The 21,987-nt window shown below is 36.3% G+C and overlaps 1 protein-coding gene and 1 non-coding gene across 3 annotated transcripts; one reads left to right on the forward strand and one right to left on the reverse strand.

Annotated features, from left to right (window-relative positions):
- Window positions 1-6,882: 6,882 nt before the first annotated feature.
- On the forward strand, window positions 6,883-10,469 carry LOC109183133 (nuclear pore complex protein NUP98B-like). 2 transcript variants are annotated; one of them, XM_019333320.1, is made up of 5 exons: window positions 6,883-7,905; window positions 8,000-8,511; window positions 8,621-8,746; window positions 9,423-9,593; window positions 9,721-10,469. In XM_019333320.1, exons 1-5 carry the CDS (start codon window positions 6,888-6,890, stop codon window positions 10,225-10,227), a joined length of 2,334 nt encoding a protein of 777 aa, XP_019188865.1. In that variant the 5' UTR covers window positions 6,883-6,887; the 3' UTR covers window positions 10,228-10,469. The 2 variants fall into 2 exon arrangements, with proteins under 2 accessions (XP_019188865.1, XP_019188864.1); XM_019333319.1 differs by having other exon boundaries at window positions 8,009-8,511; window positions 9,423-9,606; window positions 9,698-10,469.
- Window positions 10,470-21,506: 11,037 nt separating this feature from the next.
- TRNAS-GCU lies at window positions 21,507-21,588 on the reverse strand. The gene has a single exon. It is a non-coding gene; the product is annotated as a tRNA-Ser (tRNA).
- Window positions 21,589-21,987: the final 399 nt, after the last annotated feature.

Raw genomic sequence — 21,987 nt, forward strand, 5'->3', positions numbered from 1 at the left:
CGTGCTTACTTCTTTCTTCACAAACTCCCTCCGGTCGTTGGCCAAGTATCATTTCTTTTGCACGACCGGCCGGTGCTCCGGGTCTACGGCGAGTCGATGCGATATGATCGATCGATCTACGCCGGGCATATCTTCTGGGCCCCAGGCGAAAACCAGCCGGTGCTCCTGGAGTACTCTCGTGATTTCCCCCTTTAACTTCTCCGAAAGGCCGACTCCGATTCTCACTCGCCTGCTCGGCTGTGCTGGGTCGATCTCAATTTCCCCTATCTCGACGGCCGGCTCTGGGCGAGGTATCACTGTTTTCTTAGGGGGCCTCTCGGTGATCTCGAGGACCTGCATCCCACGCTTGCCCATTCCTCTACATGCTTGTAGATAGCAGTCGCGGGCGACCTTGCGGTCACAACGCACCGTTCCTATTCCGTTTGGCGTGCGAAACTTCAAGCATAAATGTTCAATTGAGATCAGGGCCCCGAGGTCTTCCAAACCTGGGCGGCCGAGTATGGCGTTGTGTGAGCAGGCTAGATCGACCACGATAAACTTCATGCTCAGCCGTTGTACGTCCGGATAGCTGCCGATTTCCACAGGAAGAGTGATGGACCCTTCCGCCTCCACCGAGTCCCCGGTGAAACCGGCGAGAGGGGTGTTCACAGGCCTGAGCTGTTCTCGGGTCAGCCCCATCTTGGTAAAGGTCTCCAGGTACAGTACGTTGACGCTGCTCCCGGTGTCGACCAGGATTCGGCGAACAACCACACCGTTGATGTCCATGGCGATGACCAACGCGTCTCGATGCGGGGTTTCCCCGGCTGGCAGGTCCTTATCGGTGAACACGATGGGCTCCCGGCATATCTTTTTGGAGCTCTCTTCTCGACCATAGACTGTTCCGACATATAGCTGCCGAGCCCAGGCTTTTCGGGTGTTCGCGGAATCGCCGCCTTCTGGCCCGCCGACTATCATGTTAATGACCGGCTTCTGGCGCCATTGGGCTTCGTCCTCTTCGGAAGCCGGCTGCTTGCCTCGGCTGTTTTCTGAGTCGGCGACGGGTCCCTCACCTCCTCGACTGGTCGACCTCCGCTTCCATTGGTTAGGGGGCGGTGTCCCTTGCTGGATGATCCCCTCCATAATCTTCTTTAGATAGTAGCATTCTTCCGTGCTGTGAGTATAAGATTTGTGATAGCGACAATATTTAGAAGTCTTACCCGTATCCTCGTCCGCTGCACGGTCGTCCATCGGCGGAGGCGGAGGCGGGGCGACCGCCTGTACTTCGTGGACTGGTTGCTCTGGAACCGGTCGATAGGTGTGAACGACGGGTCGGTCATACGGTCGCCGGACCTCGGGCCGCCGGGCGGCATCCGAACGCCTTTCTCTCGTTTCCACCCGCGTCCTTTTTCCGCTGGCGGACCTACCGACCTCGCGCTGCCGTTTATGCTTCATGGCCTGCTCTGTGTCGGCCCTCTTGTTGGCCATCTGGACAGCCTCCGCGTATGTCGCCGGGCGGTTGTCCCTTAGGTCTCGATACAGCTGTCCGGATCGCAAAGATTCAATGAAGAAGGTGAGCGCTGTTTGGTCCTCCACCTCTTCTATCGACTGGATCTCCTTCTGCCAGCGAGCAAGATAGGCTTTCAAGGACTCGCCTTCATCCTGATGGATGTCGCCTAAGTGCGTCAGATCCTTCTGTGGCTTGATGTTAGCGGCATAGTGGCTCATGAAGCGGTCTGCCAGTTCTTCAAAGCTGTGAATCGACCCTGGGGGCTGACTTACAAGCCATCTTTGGGCGGGCCCCTTCAGCGTAGGTAAGAAGGCACGGCACATGACCGGATCCCGCACTCCCAGGACTTGCATCTTAGCTTGGTAACTCAATAGATGTTCTCGCGGGTCGCCTGATCCGCCGAATGTGGCTTGCTCCGGGAACTTAAAGTCGCTCGGTATCTTAAAGGCCATAACCTCGTCTGAGAAGGGTAAGGCGGTCAGCAACGTACGTCCTGGGGATTTGGTTTATCCCTCCATCCGCTCTTTCAGACTTCGTACCTCCTGTACTAGGTTGGCCACTTCGATCCTCTCCCGGGTGCGATTTCCCGTGGATTCCGTGCTTTCGCCGACTTCAGATTCAGCCGGTTGGACGGGGTTGCGAGGAGGTTGCTCCACACGACGAGTCTCAGTCCTGGCTCTTTTGGTTCGGCTTTTCTCTCGTGCAGCTTGTCGGTCGCGGGCGACTAACGGGGCACGACTGGGCTCCTTCCGGCCTAATCACTCTCTTGCCGACCGACGTCCGACGCTGGGACCTAGCCGGGAATGAACGGATTGCACCGGTTGGCTTTCAGCCCGTCGGCTCAATTGCCGATTGTCCGGCCTCTGAGGCGGTTGCAACTCGCGTTGCAGTTGGCGAGTGATGGACTGTTCTCTCACTCCTAGGCTCGCTTCCGCGCAGGCGCGTCCGATTGCACGCAACTGCTCCGGGGTGAGCAACACTTGAGGTAATTGCGGGTTTCTCAGCAGCGTCGGCGGCGGTGTCGTCTCGTTTTCATGGCTTCGGGCATTTCTTCTATTCAGCTGGTTTCTCAAGTCGGCCTCTCGTCCGTTGTCTTGACGGCTCGACTGTTCCCCGCTTCCAGCCATGTCTGGAGTTTGCCTGATTCAACTATTGTTTCTCGGACTCTCCTTACTCAAGAGGACACGCGACTCTTCGTTTCGATCCCCACGGACGGCGCCAGTGATGGTTTTTGGGTTTTCGGGCCCAAGGAGGTCCAACACAACCTTAAGCTGGAGGATACACCTTTCACAAAAAGTCTAGATTTTAGTGAAGTATGATGCTCAATAGTGCTCTCTATTCCCTCTCCGGGTTTTCTCAATCTGCCTCTTACAAGGGTGGAGGAGCCCTTTTTATAGTGGCTCCTCCTCTACTGACTTAAAGGCTCATGATGGCCGACTTAAAGATTACATTCAATGTGCCGAGCCGTTGGGCGACGTTACGGACTCTGCCAACGGCTCTCTTTGGCTAGTAACTGGCGGACCGAGTCCGGCCTTTAATGCCTCAACGGCTCCTTGTCTTAACTGCTTTGAAGGCTCCCTCAACGGCTCTCTGGATCGGGCCTGGGCCGACTCCTCGTCTCTGTTTGGCATTGGGCCGTCCTTCCGGGCTCTGAACTGGGCCTCCCTCTTTGGACCTGGGCCGAGTCCTGGACTCGGCCCATGCACTCTTTCTGGGCCTCTTTTCTTGGGCCGGGGTTCTCACCCCATCACTTACAATTTTGTTGATCGACAACAATTTAATTGTTCATTCTAATAAAGTTTTAAGAGGGAAAAATTAAAAAAAAAGTTACTAAATCCGTTACTAAATTGAAAAAAAAAAGTATTTTAAAATTTCAATTCGTTGCATGAATAATAATATTGTGAGACCAATAAATTTAAACAAATAATTATTGAACTGATATTAAGTAATTAGAAAATATGATGTATTTCTTAATTTCGTTGAAAACAATAAATTTTACCTGAAGATGATACTGTATTTATTAGGTTGTTTTAGATTTGCTCCAGTCACCTGATTTTTCAGATCGGCATTTGGAGAGGAAAGCAATTCCACAACGGCCGAAAGCTACGGTCAAATTATCTGAAAAGATTTTTAGCAGTGGATTACTTGGACATGATTTAAAATCGAGTCTGTCAATTTTATTGTAAGCAGAAGACGTCGGAAACAGAGAAGGTTCGCGTAAGTCAGTGAACATTTTAGAGAGAATGACGAACGCAACAGAGTAGACGGAAGCGCAATCATAAAAAAAATATGGGTTAGGGTTTGGTAATCAGGTTTTATAATTAGTTAATGGGCTCGGGTATTGGGCTAAAATGCAACGTAACTGGGTTATATGGATAGATAATTAAGTGTTTATTGGGCTTAGCATGACATGTTTTATTTTTTCTTTCATGTCATGAAATATTTCATATTTAGTTTAGATTTATATATGTTGTATGTATATAATTATTATAATTAAGCAATGTTTAAGAAAAGATTTTCATAGTTAGTTTCAATGTGTGATGATGATAGTGTATTTTTTATTTATATATTGTCAAGTATATGTACTATAGGCTTTAATTGCAAATCATATTAATAAATGTTTTGTATATAAGAAAATTTAATTTCATTATTTTTTATTGTATATTGTTTCATTTCCTAATTTTTAAATTTTTTTATACAAATGTGTGTGTGTGTGTGTATAATTATTTTAATGTAAAATTTTTAAATCTCATGTGGTATCTAATAACACAATTCTTTATAATATATGCTAATAGTATGTGATGTTCGATATAACAACCAATTTAGTATTGTTAAAGAAAAATACATTTCAGAATAAATTTTAATTTCATGATTAATATTTTATTTTATTGTTTTTAAAATATTATCAACAATAAAGTTACTTAAATTTTATGCCGTGCATCGCATGGGGGCAAAAACTAGTTTGATGAATATGAAATTAATTATTACCATATTATTTATGTTTATATTGAAAAAAGGAAGTAATTCAAATATGCTAGTCAATAATTTTGAAATAAAATTAATTAAATGAGTAATAAATATGGTTTGTTATTATTTCAGACTTGGATCAAAATTCCAGAAATCTATATTCTATTATACTGATATATATACACTTCTTGTTTACTTAACAAAATTGTCTGCACGGACTTAGCTTACTAGTTCAATAGATCATGAATTAATGCAAGTGTTAATTTTTTATGGAACCCGCTACATAGAAGGAAGAAAAAAAAAGCCTAATCGTTGCGGATGGTGTTAGAACATCCCAATCAGAGTATAATATGGGGAGATTAGTACACAAATATGCAGCTCAACAGATGAGAAGCAAGAAGAATGCAAAAAATAATCCTCCTGCAAAGAGTGAGAGAATAAAAAAAAAAAAAAAAAAGAAATAGCGCACAAGGCCAAAGCCGCACGCGCCCGGTGGCGCGTCAGGCGCGCCAACCGGCGCGCATGACTTTATTGATTACCTTTTATTATTATTATTATTATTATTATTATTATTATTATTATTATTATTATTATTTTGTTTTAAATTCTGTTCTGTTTTGTTTTTTTTTTCTCTTCAATCTCACATTATCTTTCCTAATCACTTTTAGGGCTCGTTTGGTTCGCGGAAAATATTTTAAAGGAAGTGGGATTGAAATTCCATGAAAAACAATTACTAGAAAGATGAATTTCATTGGTTGGTTGGTGGAAAAAGAATTATTGGGAATACTAATTCTACTGTTTGGTTAGATTTGAAATTGTAAGGAATAACAAGTATAAAGACCTATATGCCCCTACAAATTAATAAGAGTAATATAATTAAGAAAAAAAACAAGGGTAAAATAGTCAAACCATATCACTTTTTCTTTCCATCTTTCATGGAAAACAAAATTCTTGGTCTAACAAAGAATTTTGTTTTCCTCAAATTTGAGGAATTCATTTTCCAATAGAAAATAAATTACATGAACCAAACACCAAAAAAATAACATTTTCCTCCACTTTAAGGAAAATATTTTCCTTTGAAAAATATTTTCCATGAACCAAATATCCCCTTACATTCTTCCCCTAATATCCTTAATTGATAATGTTGCTCTTAGGAGCATTTCTTGTGCCTAGCAGGCATGTGCAATGGCGCATAAAATTGCAGCAAAACTTTATTTTTTCTCCTCTTTTTCCCTCTTGAGCTTTCTTATTTGCCACTCAAAAAATTATCCAAAAATCTTAACTTTTGGAGATGCTTTTAGATATTATTAATGGGAAAAAAAGAAAAAACAAACAAAGAAAGAAGGTTTACAGTGGGTGTTTTATGTAATTAGACTAAAATAGGTGTACCCATTCTTAAATATTTAACATTTCCTAATATATATATATATATATTTGGAAAGGAACATTTCCTAATATTAAAACCTCCAATATGCGTAACCGTGTGAAGATTAGCTTCAACTGTAAGCTAAGATGTGGTCTGCGTACAAACTACGAATCTGCTTGAACTTGAAGCTACTCGTTTGATCCTCTTGCATAATGCATATATATATCTAAGATAGATAGTATATTCCTCCAATATTTCAAGAATCCCAAACTATTCCTTCCAAGAATATATAATTCTTTCTGGGCTATCCTTCTACTGTAAGTACGTTACTTCTCTCCTCTTGCTGTCTTGCTTTTCACGTTTGTATATATATATATTCATTTACCCATAATCTTTGATATTATATATGAATGAGTTATTGTGCTTAGTTTTCTTTAATTATTGGCAAGCTAAGATGATTATAACACATAATGAGTTGTAGTTGTATTGTGTGGCTAGCTGTTGTATTAGATTCATCCCGTCCAGTTTTTGTCTTTTTTGGACCAATATCAAAATGTGTGTATAAGGTAAATTTCACTTTTATTGTAATTCTAGTTGACAAAGGAGCACAAGAACATAAACTTCATCTCGGCCAATTTTTGTCTTTTTTGGGTGATGAGTGAAACTACAATCACTACCTAAGGGGTGTACACGTGTAACCTCACTTGCTGATGACCCTGGCCAGCAAAGAACCATAAGGAGCTAAACTTGTATTAGATTCATCCCGACCAGTTTTTGTCTTTTTTGGGATAACGAGGGAAACCCGCAATCATTACCTGAAGGTTTGCACGTGTAATTCTCGCCGCTTTGAGACCCTTGACGAGAGAAAACCGCAATCACTATCTAAGGGTGTGCATGAGTAAAACAACCTAAACCGTTCCCTAGCTAACCGACTCAAACTAAGAAGGATGGAATTTGAACTCAATTTTGTGATTATAAGTTGTCTTTGATGTAAATAAGTGATATATAGTAAAGTACTAAGGGATTGGATAAATCAATTACACTTTACACTTTTTGTTTTCAGGTGATATGCATCATTCTGCAGAGGCAACCCCATTCACTTCAATGCTATCTGTCAATTCTCCTTTTTCTGCTCAAACACAAACCAATCAAGTAACTGGATTTTCTTCTTCACAATCAAATTCCACTTCTCCTTTCCCTTTGCTTCATTCCAATATGTTCTCTGCTCAAACTCAACACAGTGGAGTAACACCATTTTCTCCGTTTTCTAGCCAATCAAATGCCAATTCTCCATTCCCTTCTGTTCATTCAAATCCCTTTTCACCTCAAACTCAAAGCAATAGTGTAACTGCATTTGCACCATTTTCCAGCCATTCAAACACAAATTCTCCCTTCCCATCAGTTTGCTCATCAAATGCGTTTTCTGGCCAGACTCAAAGCAGTGGAGTAACCACATTTGCACCATTTTCCAGCCTTTCAAACACAAATTCTCCTTTCCCATCAGTTTCTTCAAATGTGTTTTCTGGTCAGACTAAAAGCAGTGGAGCAACTGGATTTGCACCATTTTCTAGCCAATCAAATGCCAATTCTTATCTCTCAAATTATACAAATCCATTTACCTCTCAAACTCGGAGCTTTAACTCATCTCTGTCAACAACAATCCCCGTATCTGGAAGTAGTGTAGCACCTTTTACTTCTACTAAACAACCGGAAGGAAATTTTCATTCCATTTCTAGCATGCCGGTTTACCCAAGTAAAAGCCATGAAGAACTAAGGTTTGAGGACTATTCTTCAAAAGTGTTTTCTGGTCAGACTAAAAGCAGTGTACTAACTGGATTATCACCATTTTCTAGCCAATCAAATGCCAGTTCTTATCTCTCAAATTATTCAAATCCATTTACCTCTCAAACTCGGAGCTTTAACTCATCTCTGTCAACAACAATCCCCGTATCTGGAAGTAGTGTAGCACCTTATACTTCTACTAAACAACCGGAAGGAAATTTTCATTCCATTTCTAGCATGCCGGTTTACCCAAGTAAAAGCCATGAAGAACTGAGGTTTGAGGACTATTCTCTTTGCATAAAAGGTAATCCACTTAATTGTATTTCTTGTTTTCTGTTCATTACGAACGTTACGTTTCAAAACATATGTCGCACAATATACTGATTATTTTTCACTGGTTAATGCAGATGGACAGTGTGCCTCAAAACAAACTGGAAATGGATTCCAGTTAAATAATTCCTTTTATCCTTCTCTATTTCCCTATGTGAAACCAACCCCACCAATCAATTCTCATACAACGATTCCGGGTTTTATTTCACCAGCAAATACTCAACCAATCCCCTCGAACCCACCTGGACGGTTCTTCCAATTCCCACCTTCTACTTCAGCAACAACACAGCAGAATACTTTTGCATCTTCATCTGCTTTTGATTTTCCCAAATCACCAAATAGTGTATCTCGAGTTACAACTTCTGAATCGACCTTGTGCTCGAATTGCAATCGCGCCAAAACTCAGTCATTCGAGCCAGGTTTAGTTGGAGCAAGTACTAGCCTTTCTCCCAATCAACTGAAGCCATCAAGCATTCAACAGACTGTGCAGGAACTCGGGAAAGATGATGCTTCAGTACCGGTGTCTTCTAGCCATCCTGGATCGGTGATATCGGTTCAATATGGAATTTCTTCTTTATCTGTAAGTTTCACATTTGAATGCTGTTATAATAATCACTAGGTATTGTGTATTGCTGCAAATAATGTAGGAGGAAAATTAAGTTCTTTTTCAATTATGTTACTTGTTGCAGGTTTCTGACAAGGCAGCCCGAATAAGATCCTTGCTCAAAGTTCGACATTCTTCGGTTCGACATTCTTCTGTGAAACGAACTAAGATGTTATATCCAAGATACAATCGTGATACCATTGCTTCAAGGGTGAGAACTACTTTTCTGGCCTATAGTTATATAGATAGTATGGGGTGTTTGGTAAATAACTGTTAGCTGATTGGTTAGTGCGTTTAACTAGTTGATAACATTAGCTAATTGTAGAAAGATGTTTGGTAAATTGACTGTTAGTTGATTACATGCAAAATGACTTTCTCAAAAATCTGATCGAAAAAGTTACTTTGAATAGCTTTTTGAATTTTAGCGTTTTGTAACAATAAACTATTACAAAAAGCTAATTAATCAAACATTTATATTGGTTGTTTAACCAAGTCAAACAGCTAATAGTTGTCAAATAAATCAAAATTGGCTGATAAGATAACCATGTTACCAAACACGGTGGCCAACCAAACAGGGCCAATATCTGTTGGGCGGAGGCTAGTAAAGGGCCAAGTCTATCAATTGGTGGCTAGGCTGATGAATGTCCAAGTCCTCCACCCTGTCTCTAGAATATGTGATGGTGGTCTATGAAATAAAGTTGCGCCTTCGCTTAACTAACAAGTGGTATCATAGCCCAGCTCGGGTTTGAATCCCCAGACTGAACTATCAGGTGCTGGGAGGGGGAATTGTTGGGCGCTACTAGCTATAGCCTTTGGTGACGTAGTGGTAAACGCTCGATACTAACAATATTCTAACTTATATACATGTTATATATTTTGTTTTGTAGGTTCCTTTTTTCATGGCTGGTGAGGAAAAGGCAACAGAAGGAGTTGCAAAGACAAATTCTGTTATATTTCCAAGAGAAAATCCCCAGTCTTGGATTCATCCTCCAACTAAAGAGTCTCCCCAAAGTCATAATCCAAACACATCGCCTGAGATCGAACATACTTCTATCAATGTGTATGGGAATGGTAAGTTTTTTTTCTTTCTGAAACTCTTATGATATATAATTAATCAATCAAATTTTACAATGCTCTTTAGCTCATATTTATAAAAATGCAGGTAATGTAGTCACACAAGTGCAACGGGCCAATGAGAAGCAAATCGATACTTGTGAGGACATTATTGATGTTGATGGCAAAATGCCAAAGTTAAAGAACGACGAAGACTACTACACAGAACCTTCAATACAAGAATTGGCAGCAAGGGAAAAGGAAGAACCGGGGTTCTGCCACCGCGTTAAAGATTTCGTGGTTGGAAGGCGAGGCTTTGGTGCCATCAAGTTTACAGGAGAGACAAATGTTGAAGGGCTTGAACTCGATGCTCTAATCCAATTCAACTATCATGAGGTGATTGTGTACATGGATGATAGCAAGAAACCTCAAGTGGGAGAAGGCCTGAACAAGGCTGCTGAGGTGACACTACTTAATGTGAAGTGCATCAACAAGAAGACTGGTGAGGAGTATAAAGATGGGCATTTGGTTGATAAGTACAAGAATCTGCTCATCAGAAAGTCAGCAGAGCAAGGTGCAGAATTTGTGTCTTATGATCCGGTGAAAGGAGAGTGGAAATTCAAGGTCAAGCACTTTTGAGCTTTCCAAGTTTAGGGTTTAGGGTTAAGGGTATGTATGTATTTCTCCCAAGTCTCAAATACGGTCTATTGAGTCAGTGAGCTAAGCCCGTGCGGGCGGTTTAGGGGATCGCTACTTACATAGTTGTTTTGTAGTTGTGTAAAAAATGCCTAGATATAATATCGAGATGACATTTGGTTCATTTAATACGATTACGTCAAAAGTTTGGAATGAGTTTTATGATTGTTAAAATACTTGAATCTGGTAGTGGGTTGCAAACGAGATAAAACAATATGATAATTGATATCAAATCTGATAGTAGGGTACCTTAGATGTTTCTCCTTATCATTATCATTGTATTTTTATTTGAAAAATTATTAGATTCTCCAAAATCATTTTTTGTTTTTGTTTTTTTTTTTTTGGAAGATTAGTAAATGAATTTGACAAATCTTTACAAATGGATCAATTGGCAATTTGGCACAACTTCATAAAGTTTCTGTTGAATTTTCTTGAAATCAAAAACATCATTTGCAATTTCTTTATTTGTGAATGATAGCAACTTGTCAACATAATAATTGAACATATCATGCAACTTCAACAATTAACCTATATATTTGTAAATAATTGTTAGATTATTATCAAATAATACCTTTATGTGAATACATTTATTTGAGTAAGAGAGTATTTTATCTTTTTGATAGAAAAATGCATTTGCATGACCACAATACATGTAACGAATAAATTTAATACATTTTTAGAGTTAATTTTCTTGTCACAATAATTGAATCAAACATAATATATAGGATTTCCGATCCATTATCTATGAGTTTGATCTTTAGTCTTTACTTTGAACTATATAAAGAGTTAATAGAAGATACCCCATACTTTATGTCAATTTTCATCCAAATTAAATTAAAATTATTGTACATTATGCTATAAGAGATGTGATTTCTATTTTTTATTACCAAAATGTCACTGAAGGCTTTTTTATTTTATTTTTTATTTTTTTTTTTATTTTTTACAAGCCAACTTCATTAATGAGAATTATGGTTCAAAACATACATTTTTCAAAAATAAAGGTAGAGAGGCATGCCACTCCATATAGTCTAACATAGAACGTGGCTCCCTAGTCAACGCATGAGTTAGACACGATTCACAAACTGTTTAACAAACAAGAAATTTAAACAAACAAAGTAGCAACAATTTCTTTCACATCATCCACAATCGGCCCAGATGCATCACCTTCGAAATCACCCCATAAGGCATACACTACTTGTTATGCGTCTATTTCCACCTCAGATCAATTCCATCCAAGCCATCGGTAGCTTCTAATATTATAGGTTTTTTAAAGGTTTTTTTTTTTTTTTTTTTTTTTTTTTTTTTTTTTTAATGATTTTTTATGTGTCATGTAAGAGTGAAAAAAAAAAGAAAAAAAAAAACAGAAAAGAAGGCTGACAGTTGACACAACTTTAAAAAAAAAAAACAGGTAAGGCAGACACGCTCCAACAAACACGTGCACGAGTGGGCGTGCTGCATCTCCCACACGCGGAGACCAAGGAAAGCTTTGCTGCCACGTAAGTATGAGTGGACCTATTTAAAACCCAACCTTGGAGAAATCAAAAACCAAAAAAAAAAAAAAAAAAAAAAAAAAACTTCCACCTACACTAATTAAAAACTCAACTATAATTTTTTCATCAAAAATAACATAAAATGCACTTATGTACATGCTCTAAACCAACTAAGGGCCTTCTAGGCCCCACTACCTCCTCCTCATGGGCAGTGAAAACACCCTTCCAAGAGCTCCCCTTAACGGCACAAACGCACCCCATATATGCATCACGCAGAACCTACCCAAACCCCATGCAATTATGGCTGTGCGCAATGGAAGCATCAACATTAATTAAGTTTCAAAGCCCCCACCATTATTGGTTTTGTCTAGCGCTCTCCCCAACCCAATGCATTCTTCCCCAATAGTTATTGCTTGCAGTGGCGGACCCAGAATTTTTGTTCAGTGGGGGCGAAACGCATTAAAACAAAAAAAAAAAAAAATAGTATGATAAAAAATAAAACACTTAAAACTATAGTCATAAATATTATTGAATGTGGACGAAAAATAAAACGCATCAAAACTTTATAAAAAATATTCATAACAAAATATGAAACATAATTAATTTGATAAAATAATTTGAATAAAAAATACATTATAAACACATCTCATTATTAATATAAAAAAAAATTATAGAACCCTGGCTTCTCACAAATTAGACACATAGACAGGCCTTGCCACTTGATCTAATCATCTTTTGTTAACTTTTATCTATTTTATTATACTTATCTTAAACTTGTACTATATATACATATATACATACAAGAGTTATATATGGGGTGGGGGTGGGGTGGGGGGGGGGGGGGCAGTTGCCCCCATGCTGGGTCCGCCCCTGATTGCGTGGATTGTGGTCCACATAACTGTGTGAACTATAGTTAAAAAACGAAGTCATTTTGCTTAATTTTATTTTTTCGCGCGTCTAGCTGTAACATACATTTTTAGAACTCATAATGTACATTATTTTAAAACATAATGTACATTATATTATATTATCCCAGATGTTTCATTATTCTAACACGTAATGTACATTATTTTAACACGTAATGTACATTATTCTAACACATAATATACATTATTTTTACTCATAATATTCACGACGATATTTTTAGACTGTGGTCCACACTGTTACAAATATATATTATTAATGGACATTATTAGTATTTATTCTTGTAACGGTTGAAACGGTTTCTAGAATTTATTGTATAGATTATCTTGTACCCTATATATAATGTACCATTGTACATAATGTAAAAAGTATGAATAAGAGATTCTCCCTTTTCTGTCTGTTCTATTTTTTTCTTTTTAACACGGTTATCAGTACTTTGCTCTACCTACTTAGTGAAGAAGATGCCATCGGCGGCCGGAATCTGAACTATCGGAGATTGGGAAGGCCGGACGAAGGCCTCAGATGACCTTGGTAGAGGTTCGCCGGCCAGTACACATCTGATTGCCTCCTGGGAGAATTGGATGGCGTCGATTGAATCGGATGGCGTTGATAACTCCAAAGTTATATGTTGCATCACTTGGATCCAAACCCCAAAATGCAAAATTTGAATAATAGCTTTGTATATATGATCTGAATACTGTTGTGAATTGTGAAGAAAATACTGTGAATGCTAATTATGTGAGTAGGCATATAGTGAATCCTAATGTTGGAAAAATAGCATTAAAATGGCATAAAATGACACATTAAGTGGCTATTTTGTGGTACAATTATCAGTGGGGTCCACTTCCGATTTGGGTCAGGTCAAAGTGGATTCGGGTTCTTCGTAGTGAGACGAAGAGATTGATATATTGTACGCTCAAAACGGATAATGGGTGAATGAGATATTGATTCTCAAACGGATATGCCAAATTCTGTTTTCCCAGCTCCAAAATCTCTGCTCCTACTCCCTTCTTGTAGCTGTGTTCGTCCCATGCTCTTGTTCGCCGGGTTCGTTCGTTTGGGTGCTCAAACGTCGAACCGTTGTACGTTTTATCCTGGGAAGCCTAGGCCACAACGCTCCTAGCACTTTTGGGAGGTGGCAAATAAGGTTTTAAGGAAAGAATGACACTCGCCTAACTCGTACATTTCTTTCTTCCTTCTCCTTCTTTCTCGTTTGGATTATGCTTTTAAGCAAAAATCTGTTCTCTCTCTTTTGATATATTAGTTGGATTGGACTTATAATCCGAGGATTATTAGTTTCAATTTTGGTTAATATATATTGGTATATCTTTTTCGTAGATATACATGTATATATAATCTTCGGATCCGTTTATATATATTTGTGTGTGTATATATATTTCGGGTAAATATCCAATAATATTTTATATACTTGTGTGTGTATATATAAATATTATTTTTGGGATATTAAATCGATTGTGGTTCATTATCTCCAACACCTAATTCGTGAATAGAGTCCATCTTAAAGGAAAAAAGGTAAGGGATAATAAAGCTGTGAAGAGTAGGACTAATGTCCAAGAACAGGTTCCAGAATTTATTCTTTGAACTTACCAAATTGTGATGGTCTTAATAATGGTGTTATTGATGTTATTGTGAAATTATTGTGGATAACTGCTGTATGCAAATTGTCTCAAAGCCAGAACAATTTGATGTAATTGTAAGAAGCAAATTCTGCCTGCACAGGGCTACTCCTCCTTATTACCGCTGGAGTATTTGACTGCCTTTTCAACAGTTTAGTCATAAATGGCTCTGCCTAAATGTGTTTTAAATTGCTCCATATTGTGTCTCTTGCCATAGAAAGCAATAGATATACCTTTTTTCTTGAGATGGTGAAGCCCCCTTGCATTATGGTTTAATGGCACTGTATATTTTCAAAGGTTCTGAAGTTTTAGCTCTCTCTCTATAGTTATGAAATAATTTTTATGCTTAATACTACTTTGCCAAGTGCTCTAAGTTTTCCGTGGGAGAATGTGGTTGTTGATTGTTGAACCTACTTAATGAAAGTGATGTACTTAAAGTGCACTGTTCTTCTAGCATATAACTTGCAAAATTGTAACATCTCTATGTTATCAGTGGTTATATTACTGGTAAATGTTAGATGCATGGTCATCATCATCAAGTGCTCTGCTTCCCCACCAGTCCAGATTTCCTGTTTCTTTTGTTTGTGAAACTTTGTAGCAGGTTAACCATACAACAAAAGGAATTTGTTGTTGATAACAATCATTCGCTATAGGCCATGACTGCGACAACGTGAAGCAAACTCAAATATTGTTAAAGGCATAGTATGTGATACCTTATTGAATTTTGAACCACAAAACAGTGATATAGTTCTGTTAAGGTGCACCTGTTGTTGCTAAACCTTAGCTTGCATGTGATAAAAATTAAATGCTATTACCTGTTTATGGTGCTAGTTTTATCATAAAATTATATGACATGAGTCTTGAATCTTGAATATCTCAAATCGAGTATCAAAACAAAATAATAGTGCATATTTTCAATAAAATTTTGCCGAGAGGTAAACACTTACATCACTAATTTTTTTTTTACACCCTTTGGTCTAAACCATCAGTTATGAATATTTGATCTAAAAGGACCTATAGACCCTAAGTAAATCCCTGAAGGATATTTGGTGTATGTAGATCTCATTGTCAATTATGATGGTCATATTTTTGCTCATATTATTTATGACATTTTTTTTTCGGAAAGCAAATTAAGCATTTTTGGAGGAAATATTTTTTGGGGACCTTCAAAATTGAAAAACTAATATGCTGATCCACTACATATCACATACGCTAGTACAAGATGCATTTCCCTATCTGCGTTCATTTTTTTAGTATGCAACCCTTCTAGCTATATCCCACCATGAGAAATCAACAGTGATGTTGGTTGCATTATAAGATCTTTTCTCGGCATTAGGGGGAGATTTGAAATTTCTAATTAATTAAATGCCGAGAAATTGATAAAAATCTTCAAACCCATGTACTAGCCTTATAGAACCAGAAGTTCAGACATTGAACAAATTATCTGCTAGAAATCTCAAGCAGTGACTAAGTCCATAGAAAATATTTTAAGAGTTGAAATCCCCAACTAGGACTAAATATCTCTACCATTATGCCAGAAGCATATATTGGTTTAAGAATTTACAAAACTAGATCTAGTATAGAAATTTCGTCACTCCAGAAATATAGAAATTTTATCCTGAAGATATTCGTCTAAAAGGCGAAAACCCCTAGTAAAATTGTAGGTGCACCAAATAACTAAAATACTGGGGAAGCGGAACAACCAAATCCAAATACTCTTGGGAAATGTCATATATTTGGTTGATACAAAATTGCCATGTGTATAAAAGATATTTACAAAACTGTTACAGTTGTCGACAACATATTTTGCCTCTATTGCTCATAAATACTTAAATCTGGATCCAGAAATGAAAATAGTAGTATAAGCTTGCAACGTGCTAACTGTTTTCATAGAAAACAGCAATTAAGGCATACAAATCAAAATTCGCTAATAAAAGACGAGTTGAGGGTTTTCGTAGAGACCCAATATTAATCATGACTTTATATTCCGCTATTTAATAAAACTAGCAGTAAATAAATTAGATATGTAGCTAACAGTTATAGTTATCACATATTCTTGTTACTTATATTTAAAATTCTTGATTGATTTTCTCAAAATGTGATGAATGAAAATCACAAAAATAAGAAGTATAAAAGTTAGTAAGTTACTAACTATGATCTTTCTTATAGTCAATAAATTGACTAAAGGTATTTTCTCCCCAAAAACAAAGTAATATTATATATGTTTGGGAAACTTAAATATTGTTTCCTCTTGAAAATATCCTAAATATATCCTCTAGTTTATCTTGAAAAATCCCTAATGGATTTATAATTCCCGAAATGAGGATTTATTTGAGTGTCATTATTTACTCTTTAAAGAGTTGCGAATGGGGTTATTATCCTCATATAGAAGGAATAATATGTACCATTATGTGCTCAATAAAGAGTTGATAATGGATTTATTTATTATCTCAGTCAATATTTGTGGTGTAAACATCATTGAAATATATCAAGTGCTTATGCTGCCCATGTTTAAAGACTGGGATTTTTGAAATAAAAAGCTTGTGAAAACTATAAGTATTATCTTTAAAGAATTTTTATAAGATCGAGTTTTTCTTTAAAGAATTTTTATACACCAGTAAGTCAATATATAATGGGCTACTTGGCTACTGGCTATTATTTTTGTATCCCCATAATGCCAAGTTTCAAAATTGGTTGTACTATATTTACCCCATTGTCCTATAAAGAAACAATAGGGATTGTATTGCACAAATGATAACAGGATATATAATGAAATCCTTTTGACTAGACATTATGATGTCAATATTATACCTACGTGAGCTCCAGAAGAGTCATAAGATTATTATAGAGTATATTCATTCTATTGACAGTTGTACATATTTATTTACTAAATTTCTCTATATATTTTGGAAATTTAGTGTATGGACTTAAAGATTGTTATCTTGAGGGGGAGTATCATTTTACATGAATCAATCCTGAAGATTGGATCTTGACGGCTAATGATTGTACTCTTTTCCTTAGCTAAGCTTTTTCCTTACTGGGTTTCCTTAGCTTAAGGTTTTTAATGAGGCAATCAGTACAATATATGTTCTTACATATATCATGTACTCTTTTTTTCAACTAGGTTTTTCCCACGTGGTTTTCCTAGTGAAGTTTTTAATGAGGCATGAATGTATTTAAATATACTATCGATATACCTTGTACTCTTTTCTTGTTTAGGTTTTTCCCACAGGATTTTCCTAGCAAGTTTTTAACGAGGCAAGGTTGTGGACAAATAATGTCTAAGGGGAGTGTTACAAATATATATTATTAATGGACATTATTAGTATTTATTCTTGTAACGGTTGAAACGGTTTCTGGAATTTATTGTATAGATTATCTTGTACCCTATATATAATGTACCATTGTACAGAATGTAAAAAGTATGAATAAGAGATTCTCCCTTTTCTGTCTGTTCTATTTTTTTCCTTTTAACACACACAATAATTTGTGATTCTTCTCAATCTCGCTATTGGCACCATTAACCTCCAATAGTTATACGGTGGACCATGGTCCACACTGCAGTGTGAACCATGGTCCTAATACGTCGCTAGGGCTGGGAATAGGCCAGGTCCCTTGTAAGGGCCTACGTCCGGACCTAATTAAGGCATATCTAGACCTAGCTCGTTTAGTAAAAAGGTCAGGCTTGAGCCAATTTCGAAAGCCTATTAAACTAAACAAGCCAGACCTATATTTACTAGGGTAGGCCTGAGGGCCTGCCGGCCTGGCCTATATATATATATATATATATATATATATAACCTCAAGTATATATAATTACCAAACTTTAACTATCCACCTCTAAAATTTCATTCTAAATTATGATTCAACTATAAATATTGCTATTAATCCTAATGTAAGTGTTTTTATTATTTATTTTTTTTATTAACTGTTCTTACGGTCATAATATTTCATAAAATGTCACAAATTAATTATGTGAGTTGATTGTTAATTATTTGTGAGATCATATAAGATAACAAACAATAATACAATTGAATTTATTTCTAAACATGTTAACGAGCATGTTGTAGCGGTCACTTGTTTTATTTTATTTTATTTTATATTTAATGCTATTATATTTGCATTGTGTGGGTATGCTTATGTAATTATGCGCAAATTATGCTGTGCAACTGTGCACATGGTTGCAAAAACGACGTCGTTTTGACTAAAAACGCGCATCCCACTTAAAAAAAATCAGGTTCGATTCCCGACAATAACATTTTTTTGTGCATAATTTGAATTATATATCCACAAATTCATAACTATATAGAGTTAATCAACGATTTGGTCCCTCAATTATTAGTGAACTGTCAATGTAGTCCCTTAATTGCTTATTCATCGATTTGGTCCCTGAAAACAATTATTTTTAGTCGATTTAGTCCCTCCGTCCGTCGAATGAAGATGGCTTGAGGGACTAAATCGACTAAAAATAATTATTTTCGGGGACCAAATCGATGAATAAGCAATTGAGGGACTACATTGAAAGTTCGCTAATAATTGAGGGATCAAATCGTTGATTAACTCTAACTATATATCCACAAATTCATAACTATATATCCACAGTGAATGAATAACACAAAATCCAGAATGAATGAACTAAATATCCACAATGAATGTACTAAATATCCACAATGAATGAACTAAATATCCAGAATGAATGAACTAAATATCCATAAATTAATAACTATATATTCACAAATTCATAACTATATATCCAAAAATTCATAACTATATATCCACAATAATTCATAACTATATATCCACAATAATGCTGATGATGGGAATCGAAATTGATTTTTTTTTTTAAATGAGACGCGCGTTTTTAGTCAAAACGACGTCGTTTTGCAACCATGTGCACCATGCATGGTGCACACGGTTGCACAACATAACTATTCGTAATTATGTATTAGTTTTGTATTATGTATATTTCTTAAATTATTTAGATATACTTATTAAAGTTTTAACATGTAGGCTTTAAATAGGCTCAAAGTAAGACTTGCTTTGAAGCGTTTTTAATGGCCTAAATATAAACAGGCATTTAAAAAGGCTTCAGGCTAGGCCAGGCCAATTGTAGGCTCAAGCTTGAGCCTAACAAAAAGCCTACATACAGGCTCAAGCCCAGGCATAGGGTTTAGATTTTTGTAACAGGCCCAGACCTAATTTTCTAAAGCTCGGCTCGGCCTATTTCCACCCCTATACGTCGCCATTTCATTAATTAAGATGAAATGGCGACCGTTTCCTCCATTCAATAGTGTAATTAAAATGATACTATAGTGTTTGTGTAATGAAACTACATGATGTATAGAATGAAAGTGAGTAGGTGGTGTCACATGTTGGGTATCAGGGCCGGATTTTGGGCTGTACAAGTTGAGCTACCGTACAGGGGCCTAAATTTTAGAGGCGCAATATTTCATTTTTACCTAGTTAGTTTAGAAATAAAAACAAAAAGTTTTCAATTAAACTTAAAAAGCTCTATAAATAAATGGTAGGAACATGTGTTTATTGTATTTCAACTTGAAGGTCTAAGTTTGAAACTTGCATGTTGCTTTAGCTTTGGACATTTCCTTATTTTTTTTAATCCTTTTGCATTGCGAGTTTGCTATTCCATACTACTACCACCACTACTACCACCACTACCACTACCACTACCACTACTACTACTACCACTACCATTACCACTACTACCACTACCACCACCACCACCACCACCACCACCACCACCACCACCACTACCACTACCACTACCACTACTACTACTATTATTATTATTATTATTATTATTTCATAATATGTCTTTTGACTTTTTCTTTGCGCACAGTAACATTTTACCACATTATTAGTATTATTATTATTATTATTATTATTATTATTATTATTATTATTATTATTGTTGTTGTTGTTGTTGTTGTTGTTGTTGTTGTTATTATTATTATTATTATTAGAAAAAATTACGATATTAGTTTTAAAGATTTTGATTTTGGTAGGGTCTCATTTATTTACTCGAACATGGCCACAAAAATCTAAAAACTGGCCCTGTAATGGGTATAATGCGCAAATTATGCTGTGGAAACATGTTCATCATGCGCATGGTGAACACATGGGTAGATCCATAATTTCTATACTGTAGATTCATATATTTTTTTTTGAAAACGTAGATTCATAATTTTGTTTTTCATTTGTTGTTACAGATATTATGAATCTATAGTATAGAAATTATGAATCTATAGTATAGAAATTATGAATTTACAGTACAGAAATTATGAATCTACAGTATAGAAATTATGAATCTACAGTATAGATGTTAGATGTTATGAATCTACAGTATAAAAATTATGAATCTACAGCTTAGAAGTTATGGATCTATCCCTTCAACAACAACTGAAAAATGAAATTATAAATCTACGTTTTAATATATATATATATATATATATATATATATATATATATATATATATATATATATATATATATATATTATGAATCTACAGTATAAAAATTATGGATCTACAATATAAAAATTATGAATCTACCCCTCTGTCCACGTTTCCACAACATAACTATTGGGTATAATGTTATTATGAATCTACAGTATAAAAATTATGGATCTACAATATAAAAATTTTGAATCTACCCCTGTGTCCACGTTTCCACAGCATAACTATTGGGTATAATGTTAATGAAAATGTAGTGTACTCAGAATGGTACTGTAGTGTTTGTCAAATGAAAGAGAGTGTATATAATGAATGAAATTTGTTTCAATAGACGAGGGTGAGAGATAACGAATATTGTATTAGTAATGAAAATAAAGAATTAGTTGTCTTTAAAGAGTTTCTCTTGGCAAATAAGAATTAAAATTTCAGAATGATTTAATTTCATAATAATTATGTGACAAATGAATTTATGCCGCCGTAGAGAGTGTATATAATGAATGAAATTTGTTTCAATAGACGAGGGTGAGAGATAACGAATATCGTATTAGTAATGAAAATAAAGAATGAGTTGACTTTAAAGAGTTTCTCTTGGCAAATAGGAATTAAAATTTCAGAATGATTTAATTCCATAATAATTATGTGACAAAGGAATTTATGCCGCCGTTTCATATTGGGAAGTAGACAAAATCATTGAACATAGTCGTCGCCTGAGAGATTCGAAATCTCGCGGGTAAACCCCATGTACTTAGCAGGCACACGCCTTAACCACTCGGCCAAAGCGACTTTATGTTACAACTTACTATTGTTTTTTATAAATTAACAAACCAGCCTGTGATTGCACCATTCATAACGTTGTAGTTGTAGACTTGTAATTACTCTTATTTATTATTTTTATTGTTGTTTGATGGAGTTTAATATGCCAACTCAATGTGAACCAAGTGATAAATTCTGAATTAATGAAAGTAATTAAGGTTAAACATTTATTTGACTCAATTTTTTTTGGACAACGCCATTAAACCGCACCATCCTTGTTTCTATGCTTCATATCCATTATCTTAATTAGGCGTGTATTCCATTCAAACTATTATACATTTTAAAATTTTTTTATAATCTTTAAAAGTTTGGAAGTATTTAATTCAAATTTTTAAATTCTTTAAATGTTGGATGGCAGGCATTTGATTA

The sequence above is a fragment of the Ipomoea nil genome, unplaced genomic scaffold (genome assembly GCF_001879475.1).
Source record: "Ipomoea nil cultivar Tokyo-kokei standard unplaced genomic scaffold, Asagao_1.1 scaffold1101, whole genome shotgun sequence".
Classification (NCBI taxonomy): domain Eukaryota; kingdom Viridiplantae; phylum Streptophyta; class Magnoliopsida; order Solanales; family Convolvulaceae; genus Ipomoea; species Ipomoea nil.

Bases quoted from the DNA above. Each gene is read 5' to 3' on its own strand.
- LOC109183133 (XM_019333319.1), top strand. From the start codon at position 6,888: ATGCATCATTCTGCAGAGGCAACCCCATTCACTTCAATGCTATCTGTC. The intron at 7,906-8,008 runs GTAATCCACTTA...TGGTTAATGCAG, and splicing joins CTATTCTCTTTGCATAAAAG to ATGGACAGTGTGCCTCAAAA. The intron at 8,512-8,620 runs GTAAGTTTCACA...TACTTGTTGCAG, and splicing joins ATGGAATTTCTTCTTTATCT to GTTTCTGACAAGGCAGCCCG.